At 44.7% G+C, this 17,560-nt stretch overlaps 1 protein-coding gene across 1 annotated transcript in view; it reads right to left on the bottom strand.

Moving 5' to 3' along the window:
• Positions 1 to 17,560, bottom strand: part of GRK4 (G protein-coupled receptor kinase 4) — a 90,087-nt gene that overhangs the window by 11,462 nt on the left and 61,065 nt on the right. The window contains exons 10-14 of the mRNA XM_019553354.1: positions 14,896 to 14,933; positions 5,637 to 5,726; positions 4,828 to 5,036; positions 3,776 to 3,913; positions 2,887 to 3,024 (exon numbers count right to left, since the gene is read on the bottom strand). Coding sequence (XP_019408899.1) covers positions 2,887 to 3,024; positions 3,776 to 3,913; positions 4,828 to 5,036; positions 5,637 to 5,726; positions 14,896 to 14,933 — 613 coding nt within the window. The remainder of the gene's footprint in view (positions 1 to 2,886; positions 3,025 to 3,775; positions 3,914 to 4,827; positions 5,037 to 5,636; positions 5,727 to 14,895; positions 14,934 to 17,560) is intronic.

Raw genomic sequence — 17,560 nt, 5'->3', positions numbered from 1 at the left:
TGTGTGTGAACCAATAACTTCATGAGGCTGTGTAGTGTGTTGTCTGTTAAATAAACCTGTTTTATTTTGAAACCCCGAGTTGGGTTTTTGTCTGTTTCCTCCTTGCCACCACTTATCTGCCCCCTAACCTCCCAGCTTCCCAGTTTCCAGCCCCAAGCTCCCAGATGTCTGCCTCTCTCTCTTTGCCACTGGGCTTTTTCCCTTGCACCAGTGACCTTGAGTAACCCTGGGGCCACTTGACCTTAAATAACCCCAAGCCTCAGTTCCTCAGCCAGTTTCTCGCTTCTAATCCCAGTTCTGGCACCTTTCACTCCTTACACTTTTTCTGTCACCTTAACCTTCCCCCAGGTATCCCAAGTACCCCCCACACACACACATACATACATACTGTACCATCCAAGTTAGGAACTCACCTGCTTGCATATGTAGGTGGGTGGTGTGTGTGTGAACTGGTGAATCACTCTCTCTATATATCATTGTGTGTGTGATATATGAATTAGTGATTCGTGTATGTGTAATGGGTGCGCGGGTATTGACAGCTAATTTTTGTCTAACTTTTGGTGTGTATACTGTGTATGAGCTTGAATTGGTACTAGGTGTGTATGTGCCTAGGTTGGTAATTTTGGATGCGTGTGTGTGTGTCTGAGTTGGTAATGTATGGGTGTACGCACCTAGTGTGTGTGTGTATGCACCTAATTGATCAACTGATTTGTGTGTTTGTATATGTGCAATTGTACACTACTCCCTCCTATCTAATAGCACGATATTGAGATCCTGAGAGCTGGCCTGACCCCACAGGGCAACACTGTGACTCCCCCATCTCCATGCATCTGGACTCTTTGAGGGTCTCCTTAAAGCCCTGCCATAAAGTCCAATGCTCCTCAGTCATATAAATGGTACAACCATGAAATCTCCTGTGCTCAACTGCCCCACTTCAACAGTCTCTGCACTTACTTCTACATTCCCTTGCTGCAGCCTTTGAGAGTGGCATGGCGCCATGTGCATCCTGCCACTGGGCAGACCAGGCAGCGAAGAGGCACATGGCGTCGAGGCTTGGGGCAAAGCTCGCCTGAAGGGGCTGGGGAGCAGAGCAGTTCCCTGGAGCCAGGGGAGCCTGTGTGGTACCTGGCTCTGCCCCAGCCCCAGCCCCAGCCCCAATAGTCGCTCCCACCTCGCCTTGGGGAGGAGCCGCTGCCTGCCCCACACTGCTCTCTCCCTCCCCATGGGGATGCCGGTGCAGTGAGAAGGAGCTGAGCAGAGTGGCCCCCTGCACAGCTGAAGTAACTTACTGCCGGCAAGAGTCTCATGCCAGCCCCTGTGCCTCTGCCCCGAGCTGTGCTCTGGGGGCAGCACCTAAAGCTTCCAGGAAGCCGCAGCCCTGCTCCTCTCCAGACAGCTGCACAGCATTAAAAAGTTAGTGCACGGAAGGATTTTTTATTGTGCCCAGTTGCACACATGTGCAGCTTAGAGGGAACCTTGATAGGGAAGGCTGGGGCCAGCACTGGACTGGCCCCAGCAGCCTTACCTGGGGTCCCGGGGTCTTCCTGGGGCTGCAGCAATTGCAATTCTGCTGTGCAGAGCCTAGCCAGCAGCCAAATCATGGCTCTCAGCAACCCAGCTCCCCTTTTGAGCAGTGCAAGCTTCCCTTGTGTGCACTGCTTGGTTGTCTTTTTCCACAGGGTTTTTTGCCCCCTCGATATCCAGGGGGCAAAAAAACCCATGGAAATTAAAAGCAGAGCAGCACATGCATGGGCAGCATGCCGTTGCAGCACAGAGAACATTTAAATGTGCAGTATGTGGCACTGCAGATGTTTGTTTGCGGTGCCACATACTGCACAGCTGCACTCATCTGGACATGGCTAAGATGGCTATAAATAAGCTTAAAAGTAGCCATGTACTAAAGATGTATGGAAGTTGCATCTCCAACCAGTTTTCTATGATTCTTACTTGAAATATAAAGTAAGAACATTTGAATTAGTGTCTCTCACTTTTAAAACTTTTGATATGACCATGAAACACCTGTGTGCATAGGGAATAATGCAGACATGGTCATGAAGATGATCACTGAGTATCATACGTGTCGATTTTCTGCTGAATTTCCACTGCCCATACTGCATTAAGTAGCAGCTCTCTCAACTGCAACTGGATTTTATCCATGGAGGATGTGTAAATATAGATAATTTGACCTTCAGCTCTTCTATCTTCAGAGAACTTGGCCTAGAAAAGGGAACCCTGGGCATGCAGTTTCATTAACTGCAATCAACCCAGGTTGCCTATAACATCAATAGAAAGAACAAAGTCTATGCAGTGTCCTAAACCAGTTATTAAGTAATGCGTTTCCAATGTTTAGGAAACAGTAGCTGGTTGGATTTGATTTAACAAGGGATGTTAAGCAACATCTCTTGTTCCGAATCTTTTAGCAAGGACAATCCACAGCTCTGGCACTGTAGACCATGGCTGCATAGTTTTCTGAGAAAAGCATGACGGTAAGCACTGAATGCATCTTGCCAACCCAACCTCCCTATTTGAACAGCATTTTGTAAGGTCCTCCTGCTTTTGAAAGGCAATGCTAGATTTATCTGTCCAAGATGAGACAAAAAAAGAAACATGTTAGTATTAACTAGTGAGTGCTACTGTTCTGTGGGCTGCATCTGGCACAACAGAAGGTGATGAAGCTTCCATCTGTTTCATTTATGTGAATTAAGTGTGGCCCATGGGTTCTTGTTAGTTTCTTAATTTGACCCTTATCTGGGAATGTTAAAAGAAAAAGACAACAACGACATCATAAAAATTCATTAAGAAAGTTTAGAGCATAGTCAAAGAATGATGCATTTTTTTCAATCTTTGTTATTGTTGCACTAACAAAATTTGCTGAATGTACAGTACCTCATTTTGCCAAGGGATTGAAACACAACCAGTAACAAATCTGGAATAGAAGTCATCATCTGCAGTATCCAGGTTCACTCCTTTTACTGTGGAGAACTGTTCTATATCCAAGACATCCTTACAATACACTGCACGTGGCTGCAATATGAAATAAGAAGGGTTTTTTTAGTTTTGGAAAAGAATAAGCATTTCTCAGGCTCCTGTTGTTGTATATCACTAACTGTTATCTGAATTTCAAAAAGGGATGCCACTAAACTGCCTGTATTAGATTATTATTGCCCAGATGGAGCTGTGAAACCTGTAGAGGGTCATAAAAAGAACATCTTATGGGTTGCATGCAGCCAGTTAAGAGCAGCAAAATTCACAGCCCCTGGGACCAAAGGGAGCCCTGAGAGAAAACAAAGCACAGCTTGCTCCCTTCCCTACTTCTGAGACTGTAGCTGTTGATTCTTGCTGTTCCTCCCCATCACCCCCATTCCAGTGCTGCTTTAGACACAAAAAGCAGTGACTGGAAGAGCTGAGAAGTCAACCTTTTAGCCCCTTGAAGCAGTATCTCCTTTGCAAATTATTTTAAGATCTAGGGATGAAGTACCATCACAGCAGCCGAATATCATAATTAACCAACACTTAACTTGTATTTGCATTGTGGTGCCCATTTACCTTGTTTTATTATGCCTCTCTGGAGTTCCTCACCATCTCCAAGTCTTAACTAACAATATTTAGAGGTCAGTTAACTACAAATATTGCTACCTCCCTGTTTGCACATGTTTGAAGATAAAATCCATCTGCTATACCCTTCTCATATTCCAATGGGTGCTGATCATTTGATGTGTAGGGGTGCATGTCAAGTCTTGTTTCAATACTAGACAAGTGTGTCTCACCTACTTACATCTGGCAAAAAAGGAGGATCTAACATGTTTGCTTCCAGTCTCTTGAAGTTAATATCATTGAAAATGGGATGCTGTTTTACAGAAGCAGCTCCATCGACACCACAGCCCAATCTTTGCTTTGGATCCTTGGTAAGTAACTGCACAGAAACAGGAACAAAGTCTCTGAAGTTTTTATTTTATAAAGTGCCAAAATAAAAGTCTATTCTTACAGAACATTTCAAGAGAAAAAGTATGAAGCTGACTTGGCTCTTTTGCCTTTGAAACGTGAAATTTAATGCTGTAAGCAAAATGAACAGGAAATCTAGCCTACAAGAGCCGTTTCAAAGCGTAGAAATAATTTCATGAATTTAATTATAAAGCACATATAAAAACAGAACACAATAGATTTTAGTAACTGAATCTTTTACCAAAGATATTTAATGTGGCAAATCATAAAGTATATGCTTATCTTTATGAACTTCATAACACTGACTTCCATTAAATACAGATCAACTAACTCTAGCATAGGTGATTTTGCAGATAAATGACAATAGAATAATGGAAAAATATTTTTTGGTAAAGTTTCCTTCTGCTGCTGTGTAGGTCTGTGTTACCAAATTTAAGCAGATTTTATTTCAAACAATCAGAAACTTAATTTTTTAACCCTGCATTGACTATTTCTTGCACATGAGAAGTTCTATTTCCTTTCCATATTAAATTTCAGGATTTTGAATTGAATAGGCTTAACCATGCTCCATGCATTTAGCACATATTATATGTATCTAGCTTGAGTATACAAACAACTCCTCTTGCAAAGTACACTATTCCTCACCAGACAATGCACAAATACTTTTTTCAGAGTTCTAAATTCTTAAATTTGACAACAGCATAGAATTATTTATATAATAAATTTGTTGGAATCAGAAAGACACCTACATCAGCCATCTAGAGCCAGGTCACTTGACTTCTGAAATACTTCTGAGGGGAAAAAAAAAGACTAAAATTTAAAATGTCAGTTTTTTTAAAAAGTGTTAGAAATTTAATTTCCAAACCTCTATGTCTCTTCACCCACCATCCTGCAGATAGATTTTGCATCCTCTGAAAACTTGTCTGAATACACCTCCTGCTCTTCCTTTACTCTTCGTTCTATCTCTTCCCGTTTGATTTTTTCCTTGCGCTTCCTGAATGGAGATTGTCCTTCAATCATTTCATAAATTAGGCAGCCGAGACCCCACCAATCAGGACTAAATGTATAGCTTTGATTGTTGATGACTTCTGGAGCTATGAGAAGAATGAAAAAAAAAAAAAAGATTCAGATATATTGTTTTTGAACTGTAAAACAAATCTAAATTACAGTTGCAGTTTATCTGAACAGATGGTATAGTAAAAAGTATGGGATACCCTTTAAACTCAAAGATTATGCTCAGAGGAAGCATTTGTCCCTTGACTGAGGACTCTTTTGCTCTTTATAGTCCCCACTAGTGAGTCCCAATTGCCTTTTTCCCTAGATCAGCATTATCCTTAATTACCTTCCCTCCCCGCCTTTCTTTTTAAAATCGAGGATAAAAATATTCAAAAGTGCCTAACTAGCCACTGACTTCTGCACTTCTACCTTAAGTCTCAGTGAACCTCAGGGGAAGTGAGAAGATTTTGAACATTTTACCCAGAATGATTAAATTATAAAGGTAAATTTAAATTGAATTTAGTAAATTTATCGGAAAAGTTATTTTATTAACATCTTCCCACATACTGGATCTTTTCTTTATGCTCTACAATCAAGTTGGAAACAACATAGCTCTGTATGATATAGTCTTCCATACTTCTTCAAATATAACGTAGCTCACTGATATGGTACTACTTAGCTGAATGCATTTTACATACCCATGTATCCAACAGTTCCAACTCGCCCTTTGACTGTTTCTCCTTCTGGGATCTGTACGGCTAATCCAAGGTCTGAAATTCTGATGTGTCCTGTTTCAATTAAAATGAATAACACAAATTCAGCAAGGAATACAAGTACATTCACTTCTAAAAATACTGAATTTCAAGATTTACTACAATTTTTTAATTTTACCAAAACACACTACGAGTTGTTTTCCTCCCTTTCTCTGTGTTAGAGAGAAGCAAGACATGGCACAGAGAATGATTTGCATTTGAGATGATGGGAAACCTGTGGCTCAGTTTACAGCAGAATACTCTGCTATGAAGGTGAACCTTAGTCAGAGTGACACATTTCCATTTCAACCCCTTCACAGATTTAGCAGCTTCAGAAATAACAGGTTAGTGTTGCATATTTATATCTTTCATATCACTCTTTCAAGCTCTTGACGTGTCAAACTTGCATGTCTTGTTAGATTTCAATATTTAGGTGAGAAAACAGAAGTCTGTGTACAGTAAGGAAGTCAGGCACCATGGGACAGGCTCAAGTGCTGAACTGATTTAAAATGAAACGGTTTCAGTTCAAACCAAAATGTTTTTAATTATGCAGAATTTACACAAAAACATTTTTCCCCCAACAGAAACATAAAAATTAAACACAGACAAAAGGAAGAAAAAAAAAAAGCAATGCTTTCCTTTGGAAGGTATAGGGAAAAAGTGTCAGAGAAAAAGGAAGTTGATAGAAAATTCATAACCAACTCTAGCAATAAGAAGCAGAAGATGACATTTTAATATAGTATTTTGAGGCACAGTCTTCACATGTTAGCCTTCTTGTTCTAGGAGTTATACTATCTCATTGCTGGTTTCTAGGCAGGACCACAGTATAAACATTAAAATAATAATTTTTCATGTTGTTCAGAACCAACTACTAAAAAGTAATATCAAACATAAGCCAGCATATGAATAGAAGTAGCCTAGACACAATCAAGAATTCCACAGAAACCCTTTGAAAAAAATGAAGAATAACATTTTTGTGCATGCAACATATCCTGAAGTATAGAATGCGCTTTGCTTTTAAAGTCAGAAGGAAGGAAAAAAAGATCTTTCCAGGGTTATGGCTGCATAAAACAGGGACAGACCCTAACCTTCAGCTCACCTACCCCCCTTCCCTGCTTACCTAAGCTGAAACCCTACCTGTTGCCAAAGACTGGTTTCTATGGGTGGATCTATGATTCTGAGAAAAGCTTAAGAGTCTCCAGAGCTATGAAACCAGAGACCTGGAGGTAGCAGACAGCAAAACTGCCCTAAGAAAGGTTAGCTTAATTAATGGAACATCAAAACCATTAATAAAGGAGAAAAGATAGTTAACACTTCTGGAGTAAAGAACAATGAGCCATTATGTCAACTGACTCCCTCAGCTGCCTGAATAGTAATATAACACCTGCTGCAGCGTGGAGCAGGAATCAAAGCAGAGTACTCCTATCCTGATCAGAAAAATCATCTTCCCTGCTTAATATACACACCTCAATTTGGGGAAGGTGTTGTATGCAAGCAAATATGGTAATAAAGAAGACAAAGCATTAATGAAGAGCTGGAAATGGCCTTTTTGTCTCTCTCATGGACTCCTAATTTTCTATTCAATATTAAAGTATAAAAAGAAAAAGGTTTTTCAAGTAGCAACCTAAATCAGAATGAGTTTGCTACTAAATCAGAGTGAAAGATCTTTGCTCATCATTACTGCTTCAAGACTGCAAGCCAATGAATCTTGAAAAACAAAATCACAATATATATATTTTTATTCCTCAAGATCTCTCATTAATCAAGCATTCTAAAAGGAACTCAGAAATACCAAAGTTTCTGCAAAACGTATCAGTGGATTCATCATAGGCAATTATCCACAGTCAAGGAAGATCGTCTTATCTGTGGGTCCAAAGAGAGATTACAAGACCCATCTAGGATATGTGCAACTTGGGCATATATTTCCATGTAGGGTAGGTAGCTCTGGGTTCTGGGTTTGGTCCATAACACACTGTTCCAACTTTTCCATCTCCTGTTATTGCTGTAAGTTTTCTAAGTACTAAAATCCTTGCAACAGACTCTTCCTCCATTTATGGTGGTCCTGTGCAATAGTCTCCCACAACTTGGTGTTGATGCTACACTTTTTCAGGTTGGCCTTGAGGATGTCTTTGAAGTATTTTCTCTGCTATCTCTGAGTGTATGCCTTGACTGATCTGGGAGAATAATACTGGCTTCAGGTGTCTGGAGTCACACATCTAGATGACATGGCTGACCCAGTAAAGTTGATGTTGGATGATCATCACCTCAATACTTGTGGTGTTTGCTTGCGAGAGGATGATAATGTTGGTATGGGCATGTCCCAGGGCGCGGCAAAGGCACAAACCCGGAAGGGTCCAAGGGGAACCCTGGGGGGCAGCACACCATGGGGAAAGGAAAGGGGAAAAGAGAATAAACAAAAACAACTTACCGGCAGCAGGAATTGCGGCGGGGCTGGAAGCAGCAGCAGGAATCACGGCAGAGCGGAAAGCGGCGGCGGGTCCCGCGCAGCTCATTAGCCGCAGTTTGTTTAAAGGGGAAACAGCTGGGGAAGCGGGGGAGGAGAACCAGCGCGGGAGGAGAAGAAGGGAGAGTGAGTGGGCAGAGGGGAAGGAGAGGCGGCAAGAGAGCGTGGGGAGAAGAGCTCCAGAGCGCACCAGGAAAGTGGAGGAGCTGGAGAACGTTGCTGCAGTCTCACAGGAGGAATCTGAATTCTGCCCAGGGGAAGACGCTGCCGTCGGTCCTGACAAGACCCAGGTGTCTCGACTGTATGTAACCCTGGGGTGCGAGGGGAGCCGAACCTAAAGGCGTCGTCAACGCAGGTGGAGGACGACGGACATAGGAATTAAGAGGGGATCCTCAAAGAAAGAGGGACTGAGACCCTACGTCTGGGATACAGGACCTCAACCAAAATTCGTGGGCAGAATATTCCCTTGATAGGGAGCTTAGCTTATTTTGTGGGAGGTGATCCCTCCAGCCTTGTGGTTAATTTAGCATTTTCTTTTCACTACTAGTGTGGCTTGTTTTGTTGGCATTGTTCTCTGTATTATTATTGTTCAGGGCTATTGAGTTGGAGGCCAAGGCCTCTACAGGTTAGACTGGCCGAGAAGGAACCAGGGCTTCCTGAGCCCCGGCGTCAGCCTAGCTGGAACCCAGAGGGACCCCACATCAAGCGGACGGCCAGCCGGCAGCAACCCCTATAGCACACTGCTGAGGCGGGGTCTAGGGCAAGGTGCAGGGGAGGTGGAGCCTCGCGAAGAACATCATGCTTCGGCCTTGGGGAGGTAGCCAGCGTCAGGCAACCAGAGCCCTCCACCAGTGAAATACCATCGAAGTCGTGGCAGGCGGGATAAGGAGGGGAAGACCGCCTGAAGCGGAAGATCGAGGACTACTCCCTTAAGAGACGGAGCAGAAGGTTACCACCAGGCCCCTGGGCAAGGCGGCAAGGGACTGAGTAATCGAGGCCCGGCAGGTGCAGGGTGTCTACCCACTGGATCTGAAGGGCATAGGCAGCTTTAATGGTACTTCTGCAGCAACTTGGTGTTTTCTGTATGTTACAGTAAGGTGGGGATCATGACTGCTTGATAAATTATCAGCTTGGTTTCATATCTTTGAACACCTGTTTGCTCAGGCATCTAAAGCCGGCACTTGCACATTTGAAGCAATGCTGGATTTCTTTGATGTCAGCCTTCTGCAAAAGATGACTTTCAAGGTATGGGAAATACTCAATGTTCTCTAGAGTTTCACTGTGAATCTGAATTACCAGAGTTGAGGACTGTTCATTAAGAGTTTTTTGATAGAGGAATTCAGTTTTCTGAATGTTAAACGTTAGTCCATTTTCTCATATGCCTCAGTAAAGATGCCAATGATTGCCTGAAGGTCTGTTTCCAAGTGAGTATACATTACACCATCATCAGCGTATTGGAGCTGAATGAGTGAGGTCACGATGGTCTTGGTTTTGGCTCAGAGTCAGCTAAGATTAAACAACTTGCCATCTATTTGGTAGTTTAACTCCACTCTGACTGCAGGCTTGTTGCGGGTCAGTTGTAGTATCACAGTAAGAAATCAATGAGTGTTGAACTGATGACCAGTTTTCTGCTTCCCATGGAAAAACAGAGAAAACCACGGATTTTCCCCTTTACTAGAGGAAAATGTGGATTTCTCATTTTAATGAAGAAACCCATGGATTTTGCAAAGAGCTCTCTGCAGGCTAGCAGGGTTCCAGCCTGCAAGAGGCTGGGAGGAAGTGGGAGGGCAGTCAGGCGGGGGGGGCATGTGCACATATATGCACGTGGCTGCCAGGCAGCTTAGAAAGCAGCTCCTGCAGGTAAATGGGGTGGGGGCATGGGCGACCGGTGCCTCCCAAGTCTGGGGGGGGGCACCATATCACCGACCGGGGCGGGTGGGCAGTCCTCTAGGGGCCAGCTGACAAGCCAGCAGCGAAACAGGAAGAGAACGGCCAATCTCAGGGGGTGCATGTGCACCCATGTGCACCCCCTACACATCGCCAATGGATGGGGGGAGGCGGGGAGACTGAGGCCTCCATTGTGAGGGACAGAGGGAGTTGGGCAGGGCTGCAGCTGCTGCCCAGCTGGGTGGTGTGTGGGACTCAGGGCTCAGGGCTATAATGCATAGCTGCAGGGTCCAGATGGGGAGTGGGACAGGGCTGCGGGGCAGGGGCAGAGTGGGCTGTCTACTGCGGACTTGGGCTCCTGCCCCGCTGCCCTCCCTCAGGGCCTCCGCAGCCCAGCAGGTGCAACCTGGTTCTGCAGGGTCCAGCAGGGCTGCACGGGGATCTCCTTGCCACTGCAACCTCTGCACTGTCCTTGTAACACATTCCCTACATGCACAACAGCAGCAGGGGCAGTGGCACAGGGTTGGGTCCCTCGCTGAAGCTGTCTGTGCAGCAGACGCCTCACCAGGGCAGCATGGAGTTTGCAGCAGCAAAGAGATCCCTGCACGGTCCTGCAGCACCAGGTCACACCTGGTGGGCTGCTAAGGCCCTGGTGGAGGGCAGCAGGAGAGGAGCCCGAACCCACAGCAGGCAGTCCACAACCACCCCATGCACAGATCTGGTGGGTACAGGTCCCCTCTGCCCCCTGGAAGTGTGGCCAGTGGTAAGAAGCCAGCCCTCCCGCCCATACCCACAGCAGGCAGGCAGCAAGGGAGAACTCTGCTGCAGCAGCCACCTTTTCCTACCAGGGCCCTGGCCCCATGCTCTGGCAGCTGGAGGCCCCCTCCAGCAGGGACTGAGCAGCACCAGCAGGGCCACGGCGCTGTGGAGCACGAAGTGAGCAGCACCAACAGGGCCAGGGGGACTGTGGGAGGGAGCAAGGGGCCTTTCATTTTAATAATGGATTTTGGGGTTTTTAATAAAAAAAAAAAAATCAGAGAATCTGTGATTTATCAAATAATTTGCTTTTTTTTTTTTTTAAATCAAGGAAAACCAGGATCCCTGGTGATGACACAACCTTGCTTAAATTCCACCTTAACCTTAAAGGGATCTGTGATAGATGCATTACTGACAGCCAGCACTTGCATACTGTCATGAAGCAGGCAAAGAACAGCAACAAATTTCAGTGGGCATCCATACTTCAGAAGGATCCTCCACAAAGTTTCTTGTGAGGTCAAAGGCCATGTAGAGAGGTTTATGTTGTTCCCGGCATTTTTCCTGCAGCTGGCAAGCAGTGAAGATCATGTCAGTTATGCTTCTTAATGCTCTACAACCACACGGAGATTCCAGGAGGAGTTCTTCAGCAAGTGGAAGGAGACTGTTCAGGAGGGTTCTCACAATGATCTTTTTGGTGGTGGACAGCCAGGAATCCCTCTGTAATTTCCACAGTTGGACTTGTCTCCTTTCTTGAAGATAGTCATGATCACAGCATCCCTGAGGTCATCTGGGATTTCCTCATCATTCCAGATCCTTAAGATGAGGGCATGGAGCTGTGAGTTCCTTTCCCCACTGCTTGAAGATTGCAGTGGAGAATCCATTAGCTCCAGATAAAAGGGCATGCCAGCATTTGTGCCAGGTGCAGCGGTCAGACTAGATGACCCACTGAGATCCCTTCTGACCCTTGAATCTATGAATCTAAGATGGCTTGTCATTTTTCATCTGCTTGATGGTTTTCTTCAATTCGTCAAGGGTTGGAGGGATTCCAAGATAGTCTCTGACTGGGTGTTGCAGAATGAAATTGAGAACACTTTCATCAGCAGCACAGCCTTAATTGAAAAGGTCTTCAAAATATTCCTTCTAACAGGCATTGATGTTTACCCTTTACTTCATCAGGTCTCCTCCATCGATAGGTGTCAAGGGCATTTGTCCTGAGTGCTCAGAACGTAGATGGATTGAGTGGCACTGAAAAAATCATGCATATCACTGTGACAGCATGATGTTGAATCTCCTTTGCTTTGTCTTCCCACCACCTATTCTTCATATTGCAGGTTTTCCTTTGGACCTCTGCATTGGGTTGTTGGTGACTGAATTTCTTTTGCCTGGAGTTGATGTCATCCTGCTAAGTATAAAAGACCTTGCACTTGCAGTCTATCAAGCCTTGGATCTCCTGGTCATGTTCATCGAACCAGTCCTGATGTTTTCCAATACAGAATCCAAGTGTTTCTTCACAGTTGCTTATGATGGTGGACTTGAAGGCACCCTGCTGACATTCTCCTTCCTGTTTACCCTTCCAGAAAAAAGGTATAGCTGTGGCCTTGTTCTTTAAGCTGCCCTTCTCCCACTTGCCAGCTCTCACTCACTGCAGCAATGTCAATGTTGTGTTGCCCGAATTCAAGCCACAATTGCGGTGTGGCACTCTAGGTGTTTGCTATTAGGATTGTCCACAAGGGTCCTGATGTTCCAGGTCCTGAAACTGATTGGGTGTCTTCATTGATTTTGACCACAGTAAAGGTACCACCTTTGTGCCAGTTCATGATTGACAGTTGTGAGTTTGCAGATCTCACAAACTTACTCCCGTTGTCAACAGTTGGTTGCCAAAGGACTTGAAGGATGTGCTGGAAAAGCCATATTCTTGGAAGACGGCTGTACATGATTTCTTTTACTATGGAGAAGCTGCTGCACTTCAGCTTCCACATAGTTCTTGACAGAACAGGACTTCAATCCAATGGCAAGGGGGACAAGATGATTGGAGATCTCATTGTGCTGCAGCCTTTGTCCACTTTCACAGCTGTTGAGATTCTAAATCCAACATCGTTTTTTGCCTGCTGCGCTGTCGAGGACTCAAGGCTAGGGGAGTGGGCAGGCTTATTATAATGGAAATCTGTACTCGCCATATCATAGCACCATCCATGGATATATGTGGCTTTTCAAACCATTACCACCTGCTGTCCCCACCACATCCTGATGGTGCTGCCACTGATTGGTCTACAGCTGCTTATTAGTCAAAATTACTTCTATTTATTTTGCAACTAACCTTCCTGGAAGGTCATTCCATTATCCACCACCTGACTACAGTGGATTGCAAACCCAAGGAAATGCAATATCATGCATGGCAAGAAGTGGTCAGACTCATTTCTGTTCTACAAGGCAGATCAAAAGTCCAGGTTCACATGTTGGGGTGTGCGTGCGTGTGTCTGTGTGTGTGTGCATATGTGTGCGCATGAAAAACTGACACTGTCACTATGGTATGTCAGGAACAACTATGGGCATTTCTATACTGTAACTGCAGCATGTGTAGGTATATCTGCATTAGCTTTAGTAAATACAGCAGTTTTGGCATGACTTCAGTACAAACAAGCAACTTCAGTACATATCAATGTTCCAGTGGTCTTACACAATCCAAAGTAAAGTCTTCTATGCTGCCATGTCTTTGATGCTGTTGTTATTCAAGCTAACTAAACTAAAGCCAATGTAGGGCTGCTGCAACCACACACCCTTCCAGCATGTGGACATGAATCCATGTAAGAAACAGATTTTGAAAAACCACATGATAAAAACTAGAACTAATACCCAAAAAGGCACATGTCCAAATTTATTGCATACAATTCTATTCTCTGTCAGATCTAGTAGTTTTAGGTGTTACTTTTCAATGAGTAGGCAAAGGGTTCTCAGACACATGTAGTTAGATCTCCAGAGTTTTTTAGGAAGACTTTTTTTCTTTCCTTTTCAGCACAGAGCAAGAATTTTACTGTTGCAAAATATAATTCAGGTAGAAAGTTCAGAGAGTTGACTGCCTCTCAACACACTGTTCAGGAAATAAATACGAATTGTAATGCCTCAGACTATTATTTCAAATGCAAGAGGATGTTTGTCCACTCACTGACATCCGATGATACCATAAAATACAGGATCTAGTCTCCTGAAGCCAATTTCTAATTAGCCCCCTTTGCTCTCTGAAACAAGAACACCTCCTCTTTGTCAGAGGCATTGTGCTCTAGAGCAGCCATGCAAGGCCACAATTTTCCAATTAGGTTGTCAGGTTGTAAGCCTTTACTTGAGAAATAAATTTATTAGACAGCAAGTTTAATATTAAAGTGTTAGCCTGTGGAAGGTGACTCGTTCCCATGCACTACTTTAGAAATTTACCACCTGTTTGACTTGTAAAATGAACATGTATTAGTGATTTCACATAACAGTTTTCCCTCAGAATTACAATATTTATCAGTTAAAAATATTAACAAGTTTGATGGCTGAGCCCAGCTTTGAGAAAACAGAAAAAGCTTAAATAGCATTTTTCATCTTCTCTAAGGAAGAGTTAAAAGATTATTATAACATTAACAGTATAAGAAGGGTATAAGGAAAATGAAGGTGGCATCTTGTATGGATTCTTCTTTGCAGAGAAAAATATATTTGACTCATGTCATACATACAGATTTCTATGACTTTTTTCCATTCAGCCATAATATCATAATTTTTAGTTCAGATATTAAAATATTTTTTTTATCTAGAAGAAAGTTGTGTTCACATTGCATATAATGTTTTCTGCCCATAACAGAAGATGGCAGAAAGTGAAACTTCTGATTATCCAGATGGTATCCAATGCTTAAGGCTTGTATGAAGGACTTCAAATTCAGTTTTTTACATTTTTTGGAAAAAAGCACACTTTTTAAAGCACAAATAGGCACACTTGCCTACTAATACACTGTGAATTGGTCACTGATTTGATGAGGAAATATCTAACCACCTTCAAAACTCGGTGTTGAATTCAGAATATATTTAACAATTTTTAATATACATGAGTTTGAGTTTACTTACCACAGTCATCAAGAAGGATGTTTTCAGGCTTCAAGTCTCTACAAGGAAAATAAAACAAAAAGCCAGTCATCAGAAAGGGAAAGTTACAGTCACTATCAAGCAGTTTCCACAACCTGATACTTATAATCAATTACGCTCTTTAGAAAACGGGAGTTGGGTACAAAATAGCTATAAGCATCTCAAGTTTTACAACTTCATTTTATAATATACAATATTACAAGTTCACATACTGTCAATGAAGAAAGTTAAGAAGAGGCTGAGGGGAAAAAAAAAAGATAGTTCCCCTTTCCTCTGCCCCTCCCCCAAATTCTCATGGAAATATCAATAAATAGTCTGGGGAGATGATATGTTCAGTATTGTAACAAGAAGCAGACATTTTCTCTAGAAAGCAGATTCTCTTTATAAATGCTTCAAGAAGGAGAGGAGGCAACTGGAGAGGAGGCAACTCCATGCTCTCCATGCTTCAAACAGGCCAAAGGAGCTAAGCAGTCCCGGAGGAGAAAGCATTGAGTGATCATCATAGGCAACTCCATCCTGAGAGGTACAGAGAGCCCCATCTGTCGCCAGGACCCCTCAACACGCGAGGTCTACTGCCTACCTGGAGCAAAGATTCAGGACGTGACGGGGATGATCGGCCATGATCCAACCCACCAATTACAACCCCATGGCCCTAATCCATGTGGGTACTAATGATGCAGTCAGGAGAAGCCCTGATCACTTGATGGCAGACTACCACGCTCTGGGGGGCATGCTGAAGGAGGTAGGTGCACAGGCAGTATTCTCTTCTGTCCTACCAGTGAGCAGACGTGGAAGATGGCATGAGACGCGCATCACAGAGACCATGTGGCAGCTTCGGGAATGGTGTCTTGAGGCGGGCTTTGGCTTCCTTGACAATGACTCACACATTACGATGAGAGACATGCTCGTGTGGGATGGGCTCCACCTTTCCCCTAAGGTAAGTGTGTGTTCTCTTCTAGGTTGGAGGATCTCCTCCGGTGGGCTTTAAACTAGGCTTGTTGGGGGAAGGGGAAGACGAGGGCAGAGGAAGCCTTGGACGGCTAAATCAAGCAGCGCTCACAAGTACAGCCCAGCCTAGATCGACGAGTGGAACATACACACAGGTAAGCAACAGGGGCCAGGGCAATGCTGAGAGTAGGGGACCAGCGCACACATCCACAAGAAGCCTCAAATGCCTCTACACAAACGCTCATAGTATGGGAAATAAGCAGTAGGAATTTACCCTCCTGCTAGCTGACACCAACCCAGACATAGTGGGGATCACAGACACGTGGTGGGACCCAACGCATGACTGGGCAGTGAATATCAAGGGCTATAGGCTGTATAGGAGGGATAGGACAGGGAGGAAAGGTGGGGGTGTGGTGCTGTACATTAAGGAGAAATATACATCCTCATCAAGTAGCACAGAGTCAGAGGAGGGGCACACTGAAATGCTCTGGGTTAGAATACAAGACAGTCACGGGGAAAGAGACTTAATGGTGGGGGTCTACTACAGACCACCCGACCAAAGGGAAGAGCTACACCAGGAATTCTTAAGTGAGCTCACGGAGGTAGTTAGGTCAAAGGATCTGGTCATCATATGTGACCTCAACTTTCCAGATATCTGCTGGGAAGAGCAGTCAGCCAGGTCTGACCACTCACGTAGGTTCCTACCCAAAATGCAAGACCTCCATCTAACCCAGGAGGTGCACAGCCCCATCAGGGGACACGCCTTGCTGGACCTGGTTCTGGTCACGGGTGACGACCTGGTGAGGGGGCTGCGGGTGCTCGACCACCTGGGCAACAGTGATCATCACCTGCTGGGATTCACCATCCAGTGCAAGGTAGCAAAGGCCCGCAGCAAGGCAGCAGCCCTAGATTTCAGGAGGGCGGACTTCAATGGGCTAAGAAGAATAGTCAGGGAAGCACTGAGGTCCCGGAGGGGAGGGGAGGGGAGGGGAGCCAGGTGTCCAAAGAGAGTGGTTGCTCCTGAAGGAGATGATCCTCCAAGCCCAAAGGGAGCTAATCCCAACATGGATCAAAGGGGGCAGGAGGGCGCAAAGGCCCCCATGGCTCACCAAAAGCATCCAGGAATGTCTCTTAGCTAAAAGAGAGGCGTACACCCAATGGCAGGGAGGGGCCATCATCAGGGAGAATTATACTGCGGTTGCTCGGGGCTGCAGGGGGGCAGTCAGGAAGGCCAAGGCGGAGATGGAACTGGGACTAGCTACATAGATCAAGGACAACAAGAAGTCCTTTTTTAAATACATAGGGGGCAAAAAGAAGGTACTGGGTAACATGTGGCCCCTGCAAGACACGCTAGGAAATTTGGTCATTATACCAGACGACAAAACTAACATATTTAACAACTTGCCTCCATTTTTCTGAGCAGGGACCGGATCAGCCCCCGCACTGGGCCCCCGTCAGGCTCCAGGGGAGGCGCACCTAGGCCAAGAGTCAGGGAGGATCTAGTCAGGAAAATTCTGAAAGGACTGGATGCATTTAAATCAGCTGGTCCGGACGATCTCCACCCCAGAGTGCTGAGGGAATTAGCTGAGGTCATTGTGGGACCCCTGGCACGGCTTTACAAGCACTCGTGGTGCTCTGGTGTGGTGCCAGAGGACTGGAAGAGGGCCAACGTGGTTCCCATCTCCAAAAAAGGAAGGAA

Source organism: Crocodylus porosus, unplaced genomic scaffold (assembly GCF_001723895.1).
Source record: "Crocodylus porosus isolate Cpor-Errol unplaced genomic scaffold, CroPor_comp1, whole genome shotgun sequence".
In the NCBI taxonomy this organism is placed as follows: domain Eukaryota; kingdom Metazoa; phylum Chordata; order Crocodylia; family Crocodylidae; genus Crocodylus; species Crocodylus porosus.
The sequence above is the reverse complement of the archived record's forward strand: the minus strand, read 5'-3'. Positions and strand labels throughout refer to the sequence as shown.